This window comes from Plectrocnemia conspersa, unplaced genomic scaffold, assembly GCF_051122295.1.
Source record: "Plectrocnemia conspersa isolate PC_06_02 unplaced genomic scaffold, ASM5112229v1 ptg000003l, whole genome shotgun sequence".
Lineage (NCBI taxonomy): Eukaryota > Metazoa > Arthropoda > Insecta > Trichoptera > Polycentropodidae > Plectrocnemia > Plectrocnemia conspersa.
This window is the reverse complement of record NW_028277167.1, coordinates 14069065-14089018: the sequence shown is the minus strand read 5'-3', so window position 1 is coordinate 14089018 and position 19954 is coordinate 14069065. Positions and strand designations below refer to the sequence as shown.

Genomic DNA, 19954 nt, shown 5'->3' with positions numbered 1-19954 from the left:
ATAAATGGCGAGATGTTTTCTCCGAGTGGTGGTGGAGAAGCTGGCGGAGGTATAATGTCAGTGGACGATCCTCAGAGTTCTGATTGGTGTGGCAGCGACAGTATATTCTCCGAGCGGTGGTGGAGAATATGGCAGCGATAATAAATATATAAAATAATTGTTTCATAAAACGAATTGTATGTGCATTCAAATTCAACAAGATTACAATTTAAACAAGACAATAAATTGGTACCTTTTCCGAAGTGCTAAAATTAATTTAAATTATTTTAATGACAACTGTATTCACAGCTGATGCCAAACTTTGTAGCACTCTAAAACGTATAAAAACACTTTTAGGAAATTCAATTGCTCAAGATCGGTTGAATGCTCTAACCGTACTATCTTTTCATAAGCATTATTCACAAGAAATCCAAAATTTATTCATATAAAACAAAGAAGAGCAGAATCTATACTATAAAACAAAAAATACACATGTCTGTCTATCGATGTGTCATTTTTTTTCAACTATGATATTTTAAAGTTGAAAGTTACGCTAAACAGCGATGTGCTAGCGACAGATCACGTGATATTGCAATAGGTGAAGACATGATACTAAAAATATAGTATATATGCAAGTAATGAAGTAAATTTGTAATAACAGGACAGATAAAGTCAATTGTAATGAATAAATAATGAGTTTAAATCTATCCCAGAGTAGTTAAAACATTTTTTTATGTATTTATATATTATATTCAATTTCTATTATTGCATAAAAGGCAGCGAGTTTAAAAATAATAAAATTTCTTTAATTAAATTATAAATTGTAGCATTTCTCAGAAAAATCTCATAGCGACTAAAGAATTGAAGTATTTATTTATTATTATTAATTTTGTCTTTACCTGTATTTTATATTTTTTCTGGATTTATACTTTATTTATTATTTTACTCTTGTTTGTATTTTTGTTTTTTCAGTATCTGTCTTTGTTAAAAACTTATTATGATTTGTCAATATATGTATAATACATATTATCTTTAGTTCGACATTTTTTTTTGCTCTTGGCCTCACCTGTTTCTATTTTCACTAGCCGCCATTGATTATCACTATATGTCAATGCTTCCCAATTACTTTCATGTCATGGCCCCCCTAAATCTAAAAGAATTAATTCCCGGCCCCTAAAATTTTTTTTTTCTAGTTAAAAATTATAATACACATTTATAATACGCAATATTCCTGCGCATGCACTTACATTATCCTACTTCATATAATAATGTGTTATTATTTAACAGACTGAAATATATACATTCCCTAAATATTTAATGTGGGAAAATATTCATAAATTAATATTTGTACTTTCTACTGAATATTTTCTCGGCCCTCATTTGGGAAGCACTGCTATATGGCACAATAAACGTAAGAATAAACGCCCAAGATTGATATTTTAGGACGATTATAAAAATAATTAAAAAATTATGTTATATCATTCTCAGTTCTCTATGGGAATATTGTGCTTAGATTTTAATTGTTGTGAATAGTTTTTATTGTTTCTAATTATTTTTCAGAAGCCATGAGCGATTAATAAAACGTAAATATGTTAAGATATTTTTCTATTAAACTACAAAAATAAATTTTCCTCAAGAAGAAAATTATCACTATTTTATTTGTCCCTTATATTATATGATAAATAACACAGAATACAAATAAAAAGTAAATTAAATTGTTATAAAATAAAAATATTTTTTTTATATATGGCCAAAATAATATGTTCTATGTCCAAGCGATTGTTCGAAATGACGGTTAGCGCGCTCTAACTGTCGTAATACGTAAGTCTTCTCATGTAAACAGACACTGAGTATAAGTTGTCATTGTCATATTTATGAGACTTTTAATTTGAATATTTTATCATGCAAGAACTCCAGCACCCGATCTAAAACAACAACAGAGATGGAGAACACATTCTATGACTTCAAAGTTCCAGATGGCGCTCCTTCTGAGCCGCGGCCAAGAGCGAAACGCATCGCTGAGCTCAATCAATCGCTAATATTTTCTACACAGAAGAAAAACTGTCAGTAAATCTAATGAAACTTCTGTTGACTGTTCTTTTTAAAGTAACTTATTAATATTTTTCAGATTGTGATCCTTCCCAGCCGCGGCCAAAAGCAAAACGTATGGCGGAGCTCCTTCAATCGCGAACGTTTTCAACGCAGAAGAAAAACTGTAAGCAAATCTAATTAATCTAATAAGAAATGTCTACTGTTCTTATCAAATTCACTTTATTTCAGATAATTACAGGAACAGTATGTCCGTAAATAAGTTTTCAAATAAAAAGCCTACTGGCTTATCTCAGAACATGTCTACGTCTAAAAAAATAGCCATCGATAAGAAAAGAATGTCGCACTGTGCAATCAAACGGGCTATAGATTTTTCGAGTGCTATGCAGGTATATATAATACATATATTATTCTACAGTACTTCAATCTTAATTTTATTTATTATAGACATATTATTTATTATTATTCACTCTCCAAAACTGCTCATTTCTCTGCTTTACAGCTTTATATTATATAATATAAACAATATTGATTCCAATTAAGAACCTTAGAATTAATGCCTTGTGTTCAATTTTTAATTAATTAATTTTGGTAGGTAGAAGTCGGTTTTATATCAGCCACCGTCGTATTGAAACAATTGGGCGCATGTGCACGCATTGCCTTAACACTTGACGGACGGATCGTTTTTTCGCCGCATGATGTGTGAAATTGGGCTGTTATAACAAAAAACAAAATATTATCAAATGATCTTATAAAATTTATAAAATAGTTTTGTATATTTTGAAAAAGTATTTAATTTCAGTTTATTATAATAAAATAGAATACAATTTGAATGGGCAATAATAATATTAACATTGAAAGTTGCTTTTTCAATGACTTTAAATACAATTTTCAGTATATCAGTATAAGAGTTAAAGTAATCGGCTTGTTTGTCCGTGGATGATAAATTGTTAGAGATATGTTTTTAGTATTTTGCAGTTTATGTATGTTAATGCACACTACAAATAAAATGTTGCTCAATCTATGCATTTGTTTATTGTTCATTTATTATTATTGTAATGCATAAACCGTTAGTTTTATGGTACAAAGTATTTTTTAAATTGCTTATTTAAATTCTCTAAATAAAATATAAGAAAAAAATTGTGGTTTTAAGGATTAGTCGTCGAAATGCATTGATTTTTTTTGCTACTTGTTTATTATCTCTGAACGATTATAATAATGGTATAATGGTTGATTTGATTAGATTAGGTTTGGGTTTGAACAGGGACGTCATTTTGGCTTCTTCAAAAAGGTAAATGATGTCCCTGTTCAAAAATAAAATGGGGAGGGTGTGTGGGGGGGGGGTATAAGTGGGCAGTCAGCGGTCGTTTTTAATATTTAAATTTCATTAAGATTCAGTAGCTAAGTACAGTCGACCCCCCTATAGCGTAGAGATTGGGACTTCGCTATAAGGGGGACTAGGCACCCATACAAAATTTGAGCTTAGATTCTTTCAACTATATTTTGTGAATTTAACGAAATCAGCAAATCAAACTTTTTCCCATTTTTATGTATTAAATGACCTTGTATTTAGTTTGTAAACAAGAGCATGTGCCCTATGTTTTTATTGCGACACGTGCGCGAAGAATATCTTTGATTTTGCGAGTGCCAGGAGAGTCAGTTTTTTTAATTATATTTTTAAAATGCGAAAACCTACAATGAATAAATAATAAAAATTAAATATGAATTATTAAACTTTTTCTGCAGTATGTTTTATTTTAGGATATTAATAAAAACCTATTAATTTTATTAAAAACAAACAATAATGGCAGAAATGAAAAAAGTTAAACATTTTAAATTGTTTAATTATGCATTTAATTACTGTCAGTGTCATCTAATAACACGTTCCAGTGAGACTTTTTTAATACCTTAATTTCATCACCACTTTCATTAATAACAGGATAATTTGCTTTATTGTCTTCTGTTTACATTTCATCTCGAATTTTATAATATGGTGCTTGACATTTTTCTAATTGTTTTTTTTAATATCACTCTGTGGAACAATCGTATTGAATAAATTATTATATTTACATGGGCTTTGCATTTATTTTTTGAAATAAAAAATTAACTAAATTTAGAAAGATTACGAATTATTTTAAATGCACTAAAATTTGAATGTTGGATATAAAGTGTCTCGTATCATTTATCTAAATATATTTTATGATTCATTAATACTTTTTTAGATTTGTAATAGATATGTATTACATAATTAAATAGTTTTATTATAAAAAATTAGAATGGTTGAAACCCCCTGAAAAGCGTATACATAATGTATTAAGAAAAAGTGTACATTGATTTGCTTGACCATCATTTTTTCCATAGCTATATAAAAATATATATTTTCTTACTGTATTGTGATGAATATCCTTGGAATGTTATAGCGCGGCGCCATTTCGCCTGTCACAAAATACATCTAGCGAAGTCAAGGGACAAACAGTAACAAAAAGTACGCTATAGGGGGGAATAATTTAGGAGGGACTGCCGCATACGCTATATAAGACTGCTTTAGGGGGAATGCAATTTTTCATTGAACGATATGCATTTTTCTGGACAAATTCAAGGGGGAACAAATGCCCCCCCTCTCCTCCAATAACGTCCCTGGGTTAGAACAAGAAACTTTTATTTCAGTCTAATGGTTCTCTACTTACTTAGTAGTTGTTGATTGTGTTTACCCGGTTGTAACGCATTGTTTTTAGTTTTTAAATGTAATACGTTTTATAGATTTCTTCTATATTTGCTAATCATCAAAATTCTCAACTTAATTTTATTATAATCAATCTTATAGTAATCTTTTATTAAATCAATATATGTATATTAACCCTAAATATCGATTTTGTTAACTTATAAATTCCTTTAGATTTCCATATTTTTATACGATTATCTTTGAATTTGTTTATCATACTATTTTTTTTATGATATCCACTGCCCTTTTTGTTTATATTTTCCATTGGCTAACTTTTCCTATTTGACTTTTCCTCATTACCCTATATTTTAAATAATTTTAATGATTTATCTCCGATATCATTTTTATTTAATTTAATTAAACCTTTGGTTGTCGAAATTTGATATACCTATTTTTGATACTTTATTTCCGTCACCATCTTTAAAGAATTAATCCGTTTCTAACAGGATGTAGGAGAAAATAATATATTTTTGATTTTTTAATGCTTCTATATTTACTCGGCAACCATAGGTTTAAAATGAAAATCTTCATGCCTCAATTTATCATTCCTTGCATATTTTATTTTTCAGAAAAATGTAGACATTGTTAATGCTGAGAACTGCATTATTAAAAATGAAGTATCAAAGACCAGAGGTATGTTGTTAATGTATCATAATAAATATTGTATATTTTTATTATTATTGAGGTATATTATTTTTTAGGTACTATGGCAACGATAAATGAAAATTCATCATCGAGATGTTTATATTACCCTAAATTAGGACAACCGAGAACTATACAACGGAATGTACAAACTTTTTCACAACTATCTTTAAGAACAACGCCAAAATCCGCACAGAGAAAGACGACTCCTATTAAATCGGCATCGAAAAAAACTACACCATCTAATGATCAAAGAATAAAAGATCCTAAATATGCAAATTCCATACAAAGTCCAACACGACCGCCCTGCACTAAAAAGAGATCACCGTTGAAGTCGATCGACATAGAATCTAATATGAACGTATCTTCGTGTTCGAGCTCTTCTGACAAGGAGAACAGCGACGAAGCTTCTGATATGAAAAATTTTATTTCAAAAAAATCATTAAGACTCATTGCTTCGCATCAGAGAATGTTGGAGAATTATAAATCTTCGGAGCTGCCGCATTGTCGGACAGACCAGAGCAAGATACGAGATCTAACACAGAATAATTTCAAAATTATCTCTCAAATTATGAAATTGTCACTTGAGCTGATAGAAAATAATAAGGAATTGTTGAACGTAGCATTCGAGTCTAACGGTATGTCTTCGAAAGATAGAGTAGTGTTGGGAGAAAAGCAGTTGGACGATGTTACCGTATCGGATCAGCAAACCGAGGATACTAGCGATGAAAATACAAGAGATTTACGACGCATAGCATTTGCAAATTTAGGAAAGTGTAAAGACGAAACGACTCTGCAAAAGAATTCGCCCGAATCAAAGTTGAAAAAATCTAGAGTCATGTATGAATCGATGAAATCAAACATGAAAATCTTGAAGACGCCTAGAGGTCAGGGATATGACGACAGGTTTGAAACACCAAATGCTAGATGTAGATCAGTCACTTCAAAAAATGTACAAAAACAACTGGAGAGACTGTACGATTCTTAACTTGCCTCTACATATTTATTATCGTTTTTTACCTGTAAGCGTTAGGTCTGCATAGGTTGTTCCTTTTTAAAATTTATTTATAAACTAAATTTGAGCAGAGAAGTAACTTGATGAGCAAAATCTGAGCTACAGCACAGGTTTAACTCATTTTTATTTATTTTGATCAGTGGATGTATACATCCACTGATCAAAATACATAGGATAGAAGTGTGTTATCATATTTATCTGACACCGATCAAAGGTCTGTATGGTTTAGCAAAAAATAATATATGCTCAATAGAGTCCAAGGTTATTGCTACGCTAGCCTCAAAAAATTGATAATTTCAGGTAATTTTTGATCAGATCTAAAAATACTGGATATTCCAAAAGTAGATTCGTTATTTGTATTTGTTACGGAATGATGTTATGGAGCAATATTTTATTAAACTAAGCAGTGAGATGTTTTTTTTTTTCATTAAAAATTATGAGCTGGACTCAATACCACAAATGGTTATAAACACCTTAAATTTTAAGTAAATGAATGTAAAAAGTCACAATTTATGCAACTCAGTTTTTTATTAATATAATAAACAACAATTTTTTTAAATATTTATTTATATTTTATTATATACAAAAACTTTAAATTACTCCCTGCCGATATATAGATATATTATATTGGAATATATTTAACATACATATAATGTCTTACAAAATAGTTGTACTCTTTGTGCGTAGAAACTGTTACTCTGTTCCGAAATGCTTGTTGAGTTGGTTCAAATCTCTGTTATCTATCAACGGAGTGATGTCGTGCTTGCCCATAAATGCACACACCATTCTGAGCGTTGACCAAATAGCGGACGAACTGACATTTTCTTGAGACGTATTCGGAGTCATTCCCTGAGCTTTAGCTTGTTGATTCAGAGCCGTTAAAAAGTGTTCGGCCGCTTCTTTATACGCTCCCAAGTTCATGCAAGTTATGCCGATGTTATATCGCACCCGAATAAATCCCGGCTCCAGAGCCAACGCTTGATAATAAGCATCCACGGCTTCTTCGGATCTCTCTCCGTTCGCTAGCGTGGCTCCTAATTTATTCCACAATCTCGAATCGTCGCCTCTCATCATGAGCGCCAATTTGAAACAATCGACCGCTTTACTGTATTCTTGAGATATGTTAAAAAGTACGCCCAACGCGCATTGAATATCCGGATCGACCATGATAGGATTCATTTGAGCTGCCCTTATGAAAAGCGATTGAATATGTTCTTGCAATTGACTGTTGTTCATGCTAGATATGTCTACGTCTAAAGGAACTAAGTCTGAATATCTTCCGTTCGCCTTTAACCAATCGTTAAACGCCTTATAAGCCAGATACGGATAATTCTCGTTGGTGTAAGACGATCCCAAAGCCATGTATGCTGTTAGGCAAGTCGGATCTAGCTCGATGCATTTCATCAACGCGGGTATGGCTTGAGGATCCTGTTCGTTTTCAGCTTGAGTCGTTCCTAACAAAAGCCAACCTTCAATGAGCGACGGGTCTTGTTTGACCGACGCTTCGAAGCATAGCACTGCTCCGGGTACGTCTCCAAGTTTCAACTTTTGTTTGCCGATTTCTAAAGCGTTGGGATTCTCCAACATGTTATTTTGCTCGGAGAAAGTATAATTCGGATAAGGACTGATGCTCGTATTTATAGTAGAAAACCATGGATTTTCTAAATCTTTCTTCAGCTTAGTCCACTCGTCGAACTTTTCGCTATTGATCATGCTACTACTTTCCATTGATTCTTCCTCGTTACCCGATACGCCCAAAGAAGCTTCCCCGGTGCCTACTTTCTTCATAAAATTCACGAATTCGCTATAAGCTAATTTGTCATCGGACACTGTATCGGTCAATTCTTTGGCTTTTTCTCTAATATCATCTTTAACTGAGTCTTGCATCAGGTCGGCGCTATCGACGCTGTCGTCTAAATATTGCAGCGGAACGTACGGTCTTTGCATATAATTATGATTCATTGCTAGATTGTTCTGCATGGGCGTCCGGATCTGGCATGGGCGTCCGAGCGACGGGATCCGATAATTTCCCGGATTCCATTGATGCATCCCCGCAGGTTGCATAGCCGATTGCCCGTTTCTGAATTCTTGCGTCCATTGTCCGCTTTGATTGTTGTTGGGAGTCGAGTTGCCTTCTAGCTCTCTCAAACTACACAACAGCGTGTTCATCTGAAAGGTCTGCGGCGGTGGGGCATTTTGAGTGAGGTATTCGTTGACGAATTGGTTCGCTTGAGTTGCGGAAGGTCCGGCATTTAGAGACGCGTCTCTCGTCAGTATATTAGAAAATTGGACTAAGCTGTTATTGCCTCCGCATTCTCCGCCGACGAGATGTTGAAAAGACATTCTACCCAACTACCTGAAAAAAATAAGATTTGCTATCACATTCTACTTCATATATGAAATCACCAACCAAAACAATGACAATCATATCAAAACGTAATTATAATTTATTAGAGTAAATTGTCGGTAATACAAGACTCGGAATACAAAAGATATGAAACAAAGATACAGTAAGTAAAACTCAATAAAATATACGGATCGGCCATCTTGAAATTTTTATTTCTTAAAACAAAAAAATTGGCCTTAGAATATTAAATTCTCGCTATTGCGTATCAAAAAATCGCGTCAACCTACGCGCGTTGTTGCTATGAGCTATCTAAATATAAATTAAGAATATCCCAATTATTACTCTTTGTTTTTATGTAATGACATTTTAACGATTATCAGCTGGTCCGAACGATACAGTGAACAGTCGATTAAAGCGACGTCATGTAATACGTACGCGATAGCGATAAACTTTTAACACGATGAAATAAAATCAATAAGAAGCCAATGTTGTGCGACTTTCTAGACATACCTTAGGACACAGTCGATAAACGAAGCTGTACTTGTCATTTAGACACGCGTTGACGTACGTCAAATGCAAAGGTCGCCTCTCGTACTACTGTTTGCCAGCTTTTATTTGCATTGGAAATTTTATTCGTGTGACGCAATATTGTAAACGCGCTCCTATTTTACCCACGAAAAGAAGCGTAATTATTTTTTTTGTTGAATGAGTATATTTTCCCCTTTACGTTACAACTAATAATGCAACAATGCCATTTTTTGTGATATGGTATTCATTTGAATGTTCCCATGAAAATTTAAAGTGCTACAAAAATATAATCAGAGTTAAACTACAAAGAAGAAGCGTTACCCCTAATGTGAATTAGAAATATATAATAAAATACACTTACGGGTACATATTAAGTATATCCGCGCTACGCTCAGACACCAATAGTTATGTAATAGGTACCCACTTTCTTAAACATCACTGGTTTAGGGACTGAAGATTCGATGATAACATTTCAGTGTGGTTAATGCGCACATAAAAATAAACTATTTCAAAACTGAAATAAAACCCACTCTTTTATCAGTTGTAATTTTTTAATTTAAAATAACTAAGTAAAATTAAAATAAATGTTTTTATTGCGAAAATATTGCGTGACACTATGAGAAATTGCTGCTTTTTATTTGCTTTTTTATATTTTTAGGACTCAGTGTATCGTGCAACATCGTTTCATCCACCGTAAGTAATTAAAAACGTGGAATTGCACTGAGTTCAAAGAGCACTACAATCAATTTTAATCCGTTTTATAAATGTTTTTTTTGCAATATAATCATTGAATTTACAAGCTCATTTCTTGTTAGCCACATGGAAACATTCTAAAAACAACTAAATTTAAAAAATATGAGCAATTGTGTAAAAAAATGTAACTACCTACTATTTCTATTTCGAATATTGTAGAAAGTACGGTACGTTTTTCAAACCTTTAGAACTTGATTTATTTGATGGGATATTTTGCTAAATCCAATACTTCCTTATAAAAATAAGCTTTGCAATTAAATTACAGTACTATTAATTTATAGAGCGATTACCAAAACAACTTCACAAGCTTAGAATAGGTTACCCTACATAAATACATTTTAAAATTTAAACAAATCAGGTGCGAGCGAGCGTTGGTCAGAACAGTGAACAACACATAAATAACTCCCAGCAACGACTTTACCTAAAAGGTGGATTATCTTACATAAATGGTTTTTATATTCTGATCAAAGCTCGCTCGCTTACGCTTATCCAGGTAAAATTTTATAACGTATTTATGTAGTTGTTGGCCGCTTTCAAAGTTATTAGGGTCAAACACAGAAAAAATGTTCATAACAATTGGTTTCTGAGCATAGCAAGTCAATAATTCATAATATATTATATTACTTTTTCATTTTTTTAAAACTTTATTTGTAAAATATATATTTATCGATTATTAAAATTAATTTTATACACTATGTCACTATCGTCAACGTTAAGGCCAAAACTGGTTGTCAGTTTGACGTTTAACGTTAGCGGCCATTTTCGTTCTCATATTAGCAGCTCATAAGATAAACATGCAAGTTCAATCACAAATATATTATATTAATTAATCAAATGTAACAGTATTCGACGCAAAAATGACAAACCAACCTATGGACGGCACCGAATATCCTCCCGAGCTGGTGGCCAAGCCTCTGGCTTTGATCGGAATCGCCGGATTGGATACCATCAATAATGCAGTCCACAAAAGCATCTGGGACGTGTTCGGCAATAACCGCAGGCCGGATCGAGCTCCCGTTCACTTCAAACTTATCCCTAACGATCACAAGTTTCCAGTCATCAAACCGAAAAGGAACTCTTACGAGTGGTACATACCGAAAGGCATATTGAAAAAGAATTGGCTCAACAAACATCTCAATTTGATACCGGCTGTGATCGTCGTTTTTTACGATATGGATTGGAACGACATACAGTGGAACGAGAAGATAATTGAATGCGCTTCTAGAGTTCAAAGCATGAGGGCGATCACTTCAATGCATTCTCCTAAAATAGTGGTAGTCGTCATTCAAAACACGGCACCGCTGCCGTCATCGGACGATATCATCGGCGACGAGAGAGCTCAGCAATTGTGCGCCGCTTGTGAAATACAGTCAAAATCACTATTAGTCTTACCTTATAGAGATCATTTAATCGGTAATTATTATTAATATTATAATTTTTAAATGCATTTTATGCTGATCGATTTGTTTTTATAGAATATGCCATAAGATTGGAGAACGCATTTTATGATCTCGCTCAGCAATATTATCATCATGAAATCCGCAATATAAAATCTCATCGAGAGCATTTGAATAAGACGACCCATCAATATTTATTTGTGCGTCATCAATTTAAGATCGGTTTTATATGTGAATTGAAGCAAGATATGAACACTGCTCATAAGTTAGTTTACATATATTAATATAAAAAGAAATTGGATTATATGTTCATTTATAATATTTTTCAGACATTACTTAAACGCTTATAATAGTCTGTCGGAAGTACGCATCGTCGACGCAAATGCTTTAGAAGTAAAGACTGTTGCTGGTTATATCAATTTTAAGCTTTGTCGCTTGTTGTTCAATCTAAATCAACAGAGGAATGCAATCACTCAGCTCAGATCACACACAGAAAAGTATTCTAGACATGTCGGAATCAAAGAATTGGCTTTTGAACATCACGCCTGGATGGCTAGACAGTAAAGCTATTTAAATATACATAGAAGATAATTATAGTTAAGTCTGACACATTTATAAATATATATTAATGTTATAGATATAGCACTTTTGGTGAATTATTTAACGAAGCAATCAGAAGTGGACTATCTGCTACTCAAACACAACATCCTGGATTTTATTTTCAAGTGGCAGCAAAATGTGCTACTGAAAGACGTAAAGCGTGCCATTTATTGTGTGCCGACATACTCGCATATCCTCAGCCTGATCCTTTACAAGGTATTATATTGTATAGATTTATTTCATTTTTATCCAATATACCGTTAACTTTGTTTGTGTTCCAGGTACCGTTGACTTCTACGGACAATATGTTTGGAGAGCAGGCAAATTAAGCACTGATTTATCCGATCCGCAAAGAGAGAGAGACGCAATTCGAGCTTTACAATATAATGAATTACATAACGTGAACCATTCCGTAAGATGAAAATTTATAATTAAATTAACAATGAATGTATCCATTCTTTACATAAAAAAACATGTTTCAGATGCTTATTATTAATCTACTCGGTAATGCTAATTCACAATATAAAACTTATCGTTGCCCTAGAATGAGAAGACACTTATTGGTTCAGATGGCGCACGAGTATTACACTTGCGCCGATTACGATAGAGCGCTAACGTATTGAAATTTATACATCTTGCAATACAAATTGAATTATGATTTAAAATTTATCCAATAATTATTTACAGGCTTTATACGCATATGTTGTGGGATTATAGAAAAGAAAAGTGGTGGTATATTGTTTCGTTGATTATCGAGAAAGCATTATCTTGCGCCTATTTAACGGCAAACGTTCAAGATTATATAACGTTGTCAATGGAAGCTCTAGGTAAAAATATCAACATGAATTGCGATAAGATGAGAATTTTTAATAATTTATTAGCTGTTATAAATGTAAGTGTTATGATGATAAAAAGTATTCATATGAAATTCTTAAATTAAAAAATACATATTATGATTTTAGGACGAAGTTCCTCAACCGGAACCGAATATTACCGAAAACTTGATTCAAAATGCTATAAGCAATTGGAACTCGTCTTCTAACGTCGATACGCAGAATATGGAAGTTGATATGTCTTTGTTGACGTCATTTATTGAAACTAAAGCTAGGTTTACTGAACAGAAATACCAAGTCGATTGTAGTGTGATGATTGAGCTATTTATCAGGTATATTAACACTTAACCGACAGATTAGGTTGTATCTACACGTAATGTTCGCTGATGGTAATTCACAGCACGGATTGAATCTAGTTTTTGCCCACTGATGCTTAACGACGGACTCTGTAGTATCTATTCGCAAAAACTACAGCTTATTGTGCTACCATCTATGAAATGAATGTTTGTACTACGTGAAAAAAATATTAACACATATTTTTTTCTCTTGAATAGAAATCAAAGTGGCTCTTTAAACACACACACATAAAGATCCATTAACCCCTTCCCGATCCGTCATGCCCGAGTTAACTTGGAAATTTATATTTTGTAAATTCTCATCACAAAAATCATCAAATTTCTTGTAAAGATTATCACAGCCTTTTTTGTTAAAACTTAAATTTGTACGAATATTTTTAAAACCCTTTCACCTCGGCTGATTTTTTGCACGCCATTTTGATTTTTTTTAATATGTGGGGAGCACCTATTCATGCCATATTTTAAAAAATATTATGGTTCGATGAATTTAAGTGATTTACAGCATTAAATTTTACTAAATAAAGGTTTATGGCAGTTTTATGTGCCCAATGAGTTCTATAGAAGCCATCCATGGTGAAAAGGTTAAATGTTTTACAAGAGTTGCATATTTTTATACTGCTGCATAGGAAAGGGTGAGTCTGTGCAAAAATTTTTTGCATAATTTTTAAAAATGATCTGTGCCTAGGAAGCCATTAAATGGCAACTTAATTTTTTTCAGCTTTACCTAGCCATAAATTATATAATGAATTTAATTTGATCCACATTAGCTGTTATAACCTGCTGACAGCTGACTTCAATATGTTATTAAATTTCTTTCTAAATATTTTTTTTTAATAAAAATAAAATATATTTTTGATGCAAATTAATTTGGTTTTAATTTTGATTTTACGGGTACCACAGATTGAAAACTATGGATTAAATAATTTTACAGATGTACCACTGCAAATTTCATTGCAAAAGAATGATAGATCTTAAAGACGATGAATTTATGCATCTGAGGTTGAACGAATATTAATACAAATTAATTTGTTCATAAGCAACATAAGACATTTAATACTTATCCGTATGCCATTACAGCATTAGCCTTTTATATTTATTTTAGAGTCACTGCGCCTGGACCGTTTGAAATACAACAAGTTAATTTATGCGTTAATAATTTTGAAATCATTGTATGCGAAAGAGAGACAACTTCATCGTTGTATTTCGAAGACGATAGTGTTAGAAAGTACATTTGTGAATTCGTACCAGAGCCGCAAGATGTCGGAAAGAGCTTACAAGTAATACCAAAAATAAATATATATCGACAATGTATTTTATAAATGCCGTGCTGTTTTTAAAGATCTCTTCAATTCTATTGAAAATTGGCACTCCTAATAAGCGGTATATTACTTTGAAATTTAACGGCGCTGGAAGCTTAGTATCGGAATTGTTTCCAGAGATATTTCACTACAGAGCCATAAATAAGGATATACCTAATTTTGATAGTATACAGCCAGTAGCGACAGCTCAGATTATTCCAAGGTTTGTTACAATTATATAAATTTAATGCTTCTATAAAATTATTAATTTATTATATAATTTTAGGGAATCAAAAATGACAGTGACGATCGAACAAGAAGATCCAGCTTTACTTGGAGAATGGTTCCCCATTACTATAAACGTTATTAACGACGAACACACAGATGCGCATCACATTCAGCTATCACTCAATCTCTTTCCAGTGGATCTATTGAATTCTGATCCAATCGGTTTGTATATATTGCAAAATAATACATGGAATCATATATTAAATTTATTAATATTTGATACATTTTAGCTGAATTGTGCTTTGAAATCGGCAATGAAATATCCCAACTTCCGCTGCTATTGTCCATCGGTACTTTAAATCGTGGATCGGTGTTCAAAAAGACGTTCTTCATCCGTTCCAACAAAGTCATATCGACTACCATATTGATGAAAATAACGTACGATATAAATACATTCTCAAATAATCAAAATGATGGCGAAAACATTGATAAAAAGAAGATGGCTTGCTTCAAAGAACATTCTATAAAAGTGACCGTTGTTAAGCCATTTGAAATATCAACGAAATACCTATCAATGAAGTTTAAAGAGATTGAGAACTGCTTCAATGACGAGCCCTTTATTTTCATGCCTGAGATCAAAGTCTTAAGTCCGTGGCCGATTATAATAGAAAATACAACTTTGGAAATTGTAAGTAAATGAAAGGTTGTTTTAAATTGTACCAAAGTATTAATAATTCTACTTTGAAGTTGGAGCCTTTTGCTATGGTCGACGAAGAAGCCACAAATTGCTTGAATGGCCTCACAATAGAAGAGAATGTTATTGCCAACGAAGCCATATGCGTCAAGTCTAAAAGATGCCCTGAAAATCAACTATCAAACTTAGGTCTATATACAATATCTTGGAGAAGGTAAGCTTTGTACTATACATGCAGAAATGTAATACAAATAAATATATAAATGTAAAAACATCTTATTTGTTACAGACTATCCAAAAAAAGTGTCAATTCCACAAAGACATCAATAATGATATCAGGCCCCAACGTGAGCTCTAGTTGGCTTCAAATTGAAACAATTGCACCGGCTCACGGATACTTGAGATCGCCGTTGCCGTTTAAATTGCGTTTTTACAGTTCAGCCATGTATCCGTATTCGTTGAGTTTAAAAGTCGACGCCAGTAACGCCTTCATGTTTTCTGGTCACAGACAGGTAGTTTATTTGTACGTTAAAAATAAATATTACTCGATCTATATAATACGATTAAAATATTTTGTTTTAGTGCACCATCACACTTCTTCCCGATAGCATGCGAGAGTTTGTGTTTAACTTTTATCCGTTAGTGTGCGGTGCTGTGACTCCTCCGAAATTTCAACTGTCGCCTTTAGATATTGTTTCGACGCCGACGACTCCCGAGCAACCGCTCTCAAACGTTTCACTGGTTTACTTGCAAGAACTCATAGATAGAAGCATTCCCACGCAAATATTTATCATGGTATGTATAAAATGAAAGATAATAAAAATGATAATGATTGTTTAATGAAAAATTATCTTACTGTTTACAGCCTCAAGAAAAGTTGGATCCATATATTGAGAAAAAAATGTCATCATTGAAGATTAATTCGTAAATTGAAATATAAAATTATACACATATTTAAAGAAATTTATCTAGTTCAATATTGTAGTGTTTTTTAGCAAAATATTTATATTTATCGTATTTTTTGTATATATAGTATTCACATTATTATTATCCTAGTCTTGAAATATATAATTCTTACAGTAGTTTTATTTTATTTTATTTTTGTATTTCTATTGGATCTAAAAATATTACTAAATTTTTCATGATAGGATATTTGTTCACTTCTGTTTTTTGTATTTCAATTGGAACAGTTTTATTTTTATAATTTGTTGAAAATATCTGAAAATTGAAAAATAAATATTATTCAAAAACATATTAGAGTACAACATTGTTTTACGTCACCCTTAATATCTATACAATCAACTAATTCAGAGAATGTTTTTAATGAATAGCTTAAATTGAAGATAAGATCTGGTAGAAATGTTTACTTGAAATAACAAGAAAGAGACTACTATATATATTTGCGTTAACACAGTCAGTTCGAGAGCTATTCATTTCATCATTATTCATAATTGAGAAAGAGATGGCAAGTTTGTGTTTACTATTAGCTCTAAAGCACACAATACGCATTCACGTTTGATGTGCTTATCATTACTCCTGTATATATTATGAACAAATTTATAGTAATTAAAATCATTACTATATTTTTTATATTTCTCAATCAATCGGAGTAATTATAAGTATATCCGTATCGTGTGCTTTAGAGATAATAGGGGCGTAAACCCAAACTTGCCATCTCTTTCTCAATAATGATGAAACGGATAGCTCTCAAACTGACTGTACTAATGCAAATAGATTTTAAGATTAGGATATAGCTGCCCATTAATGATAAGATATGCACTATAGTTTGTTTTAAAAGTAAATAACAAACTAATTAAATTTATAGATTGTTAAGTGTAATAAACTAATCATTTATAAATGTGCAGGTTTTTCAAAAAATATTTTGATACATTTCTGTTATCGGGGGCCATTTTTTTAATATTCTTTTTATGTTAATTATGATTCTTATAATTAAAAATGTAACATTACTTTACATATCTTTATGTAAAGTAATGTTAAAAGTGTTCTTGTTTTATTTGAGACATAATTTTTACTCCACTGTATTGCTAAAAATAGTTGACTGATTTAACTAACCTCTAATTGATATTTTCCAGGCAGTAATATCCGAAAGAAAGTTCCAACTTTCGATGTAAAAAATGGCATTTTTCTGCCTTTGATTGTTAAAATAGCATTTGGCACGGGTTTCGCATTTATTCCATTTTTAACAATTCCTTTCACTCCCAGTCCGGCTTGCAAACAAAAATTTAACAATGCCTGTAAAATTTAAAATATAGATAATTTTTCAAATATATTTTATCAAAATCTATATTTACATTTTTGTTTTCTTTCCAGAAGCTTTCTAATTTTATTGACCGTGGATGTTTGCAACAAGAAATCTCAAGCGTTATTTCCATGCAGCCGCAAACGGCATAATTATAATCTTGCATTCCGCCAGAAAATGAATACCAATCTGCTCCATTTGTTATGCCATTTTTGAACCCCTCTTCAACATCTTTACAAGGTTTCCCTTTATGCATCGACTGATGTGATCGTGAATATGTTAACGCCAAATGTTGAAATACGTCGTCATCTGGCGTCATTGAACCTGTTGACCGTAAAACAAAATATATTTACTATACATTAATAACACACAAGCACTTATTAAACAAAATATACTTTCTTCGACGCTCTCAAATGGATAATTTGCTACCAGAGCACCTCCATGGAGACTTGCTGATAAAATAAATTTAACGTTTCTCATCCAATTTATTATTGCTTTGGTTTCTATTTGTATGGGTATTTTATTTTGTTGAAAATAATCAGGAAAGCTTCTAAAGATCAATTTTATTCAGCTTATGAACAAAAATGTATTTAATTTATGTGTTAACATAGTATACCGATTTAAATCTACATCCCACGCATTAGTTCTTCCTGGACCATTTTCACAACTTCCCTCAATAGACAGCTCTGACCCGTCAGGGTTCAACGATGGTAAAATATGTAATACATTATTTTTAAGTATATGCTGTACTTTTATATCTGTTTTATACTTTTTAGCTATGTACTGCAAATAATCCATTAGTAGTGTTTAATATAATTATTATACACGTTGCTAGAATTAGAATTACCTCTAACAAATGTAAAAGCATTTCTTTTCCGACTATTTCATTTCCATGAATATTACCTATTAATTTTATATTCGCAAGGTTTGACGAATTGTTTTGATTCATTGTCATTTTGATAACCCACAAATGTTTGCCTTTGAAATTTAAATGAGTTAAATTAGTTTTAGTTCAGTGTTAAATAATGTTTTTAATACACACCTAAAGTAGACTTGCCGATTGAATAAAGCGTAGCAACATTTTTATTTTGAATCGCAAAATTTTTCATAAACTCTGTCATTTCCGCATATTTATGATATTGAAAGTCTAATTTATCAGTATTGCTAACATTTCTACATTCTCCACAATTTGTGAAAAATACAGTAAGAACTATTATAATATCTAATTGAACTAATTTTGGAAACATGTTTTGTTTGTATGGGTCGGATGCATAAAGATGTGTATGGGTCGTAAACAAGATGTGTATAGGTCGGATGCATAAAGCAAACTGTATGTGCACACGATTTACATAAACAATAATTATCAACAAAAGTTATCTAAAACACTATTAAAAATGACTTTGAAACTATACACACAAGGGATAATATTAAAATAATACATTATTATATCTAATTGTTATAAAACAATAACTTTAAATATTGATAAACTAAAGGTCAGATCATTTTTTTCATATGTACACATCCGTATCAAACTGTCTGTAATCGTTTTTTTTATTAAGCTATGGGTAAATAAAATGTACATTACCTTCAAGATTTAATTATATAATTTTTTTACAATTAAAGTAATTATACAAAAAAACAAATTTAAGATAATTTAATTTAATCTTCAATAATATATTATCTTATTTATAGTTGATGATAAACAATAAACCCCAACTCTGCTGATAACCTCCAGTTCTACCTTGATTTACCACCGAAGATTTTGCAGCCATCTTTATTTTCTCAGTTCTCTCCTTTGCATCTTTTCCAACAACTTTTTCCCAATTATTATCACTTATGCAAGAAACACCATTAAAGAACGGGAGATTCCGCTATATATGCATGATCTAAGTATGTGTATTATTTTGTCTCTCTTCACTAGAAACATTTGTGCACCTGCTCTCAAAATCCTCTGCTAATACCACACCTCGAAAGCATTCAACTTCCTTCAATATGCCGTTTTTATAATTTACAATAACTAAGAAAACTAATGTATTGCTGCAAACTTACTATTCATTTATTTATTTAAATTAAATTAAGACCATCGTGACCTGACAGTTTACCCCAAAGCATCACAATGGTCGAAAATAATACATTGCATTATTTCAATACACAAAAAATAGATAATTAAATTAATACACAAAAATAATACATAGAAAGAAACAATAATAAAAAACAATCATAAAATATTGCAATTAAATTATACGAACTGGA

At 31.7% G+C, this 19954-nt stretch overlaps 4 protein-coding genes across 8 annotated transcripts; 2 read left to right on the top strand and 2 right to left on the bottom strand.

Annotated features, from left to right (window-relative positions):
• The first annotated feature begins 1746 nt into the window (after positions 1–1746).
• Positions 1747–6968, top strand: LOC148236678 (uncharacterized). 2 transcript variants are annotated; one of them, XM_088183746.1, is made up of 6 exons: positions 1747–1800; positions 1889–2042; positions 2108–2194; positions 2260–2417; positions 5320–5383; positions 5452–6968. In XM_088183746.1, exons 2-6 carry the CDS (start codon positions 1922–1924, stop codon positions 6378–6380), a joined length of 1359 nt encoding a protein of 452 aa, XP_088039872.1. In that variant the 5' UTR covers positions 1747–1800; positions 1889–1921; the 3' UTR covers positions 6381–6968. The 2 variants fall into 2 exon arrangements, with proteins under 2 accessions (XP_088039872.1, XP_088039873.1); XM_088183747.1 differs by having other exon boundaries at positions 1761–2042.
• Positions 6957–9350, bottom strand: Pex5 (peroxisomal biogenesis factor 5). 4 transcript variants are annotated; one of them, XM_088183743.1, is made up of 2 exons: positions 9097–9350; positions 6957–8763 (listed from the first exon to the last, which is right to left on the bottom strand). In XM_088183743.1, the coding sequence occupies exon 2, from the start codon at positions 8748–8750 to the stop codon at positions 7101–7103; it is 1650 nt and encodes a 549-aa protein (XP_088039869.1). In that variant the 5' UTR covers positions 8751–8763; positions 9097–9350; the 3' UTR covers positions 6957–7100. The 4 variants fall into 4 exon arrangements, with proteins under 4 accessions (XP_088039869.1, XP_088039870.1, XP_088039871.1 ...); XM_088183744.1 differs by having other exon boundaries at positions 9118–9350; XM_088183745.1 differs by having other exon boundaries at positions 9190–9350.
• Positions 9351–10734: 1384 nt separating this feature from the next.
• gry (trafficking protein particle complex subunit 11 gry) lies at positions 10735–16693 on the top strand. The gene is made up of 16 exons (XM_088182256.1): positions 10735–11448; positions 11511–11697; positions 11762–11992; positions 12070–12248; positions 12314–12444; positions 12515–12648; positions 12720–12924; positions 12995–13197; positions 14324–14498; positions 14561–14742; positions 14806–14969; positions 15038–15435; positions 15495–15655; positions 15731–15953; positions 16024–16236; positions 16307–16693. Exons 1-16 carry the CDS (start codon positions 10893–10895, stop codon positions 16367–16369), a joined length of 3405 nt encoding a protein of 1134 aa, XP_088038382.1. The 5' UTR covers positions 10735–10892; the 3' UTR covers positions 16370–16693.
• LOC148236675 (carboxypeptidase D-like) lies at positions 16261–19044 on the bottom strand. The gene is made up of 7 exons (XM_088182257.1): positions 18744–19044; positions 18549–18679; positions 18318–18484; positions 18097–18251; positions 17754–18025; positions 17515–17694; positions 16261–16659 (listed from the first exon to the last, which is right to left on the bottom strand). Exons 1-7 carry the CDS (start codon positions 18946–18948, stop codon positions 16537–16539), a joined length of 1233 nt encoding a protein of 410 aa, XP_088038383.1. The 5' UTR covers positions 18949–19044; the 3' UTR covers positions 16261–16536.
• Between the last annotated feature and the right edge of the window lie 910 nt (positions 19045–19954).

Excerpts from the sequence above, each read along its gene's own strand:
- LOC148236678 (XM_088183746.1), top strand. The coding sequence starts at position 1,922 with ATGGAGAACACATTCTATGACTTCAAAGTTCCAGATGGCGCTCCTTCT. Across the intron at positions 2,043-2,107 it reads TTCTACACAGAAGAAAAACT|ATTGTGATCCTTCCCAGCCG; the intron begins GTCAGTAAATCT and ends AATATTTTTCAG. Across the intron at positions 5,384-5,451 it reads TGAAGTATCAAAGACCAGAG|GTACTATGGCAACGATAAAT; the intron begins GTATGTTGTTAA and ends ATTATTTTTTAG.
- gry (XM_088182256.1), top strand. The coding sequence starts at position 10,893 with ATGACAAACCAACCTATGGACGGCACCGAATATCCTCCCGAGCTGGTG. Across the intron at positions 11,698-11,761 it reads GATATGAACACTGCTCATAA|ACATTACTTAAACGCTTATA; the intron begins GTTAGTTTACAT and ends AATATTTTTCAG. Across the intron at positions 15,436-15,494 it reads AAAATACAACTTTGGAAATT|TTGGAGCCTTTTGCTATGGT; the intron begins GTAAGTAAATGA and ends TCTACTTTGAAG.
- LOC148236675 (XM_088182257.1), bottom strand. The coding sequence starts at position 18,948 with ATGTTTCCAAAATTAGTTCAATTAGATATTATAATAGTTCTTACTGTA. Across the intron at positions 18,485-18,548 it reads TGCTTTTACATTTGTTAGAG|TACATAGCTAAAAAGTATAA; the intron begins GTAATTCTAATT and ends GATTATTTGCAG. Across the intron at positions 18,026-18,096 it reads ATTTGAGAGCGTCGAAGAAA|GTTCAATGACGCCAGATGAC; the intron begins GTATATTTTGTT and ends TACGGTCAACAG.
- Pex5 (XM_088183743.1), bottom strand. The coding sequence starts at position 8,750 with ATGTCTTTTCAACATCTCGTCGGCGGAGAATGCGGAGGCAATAACAGC.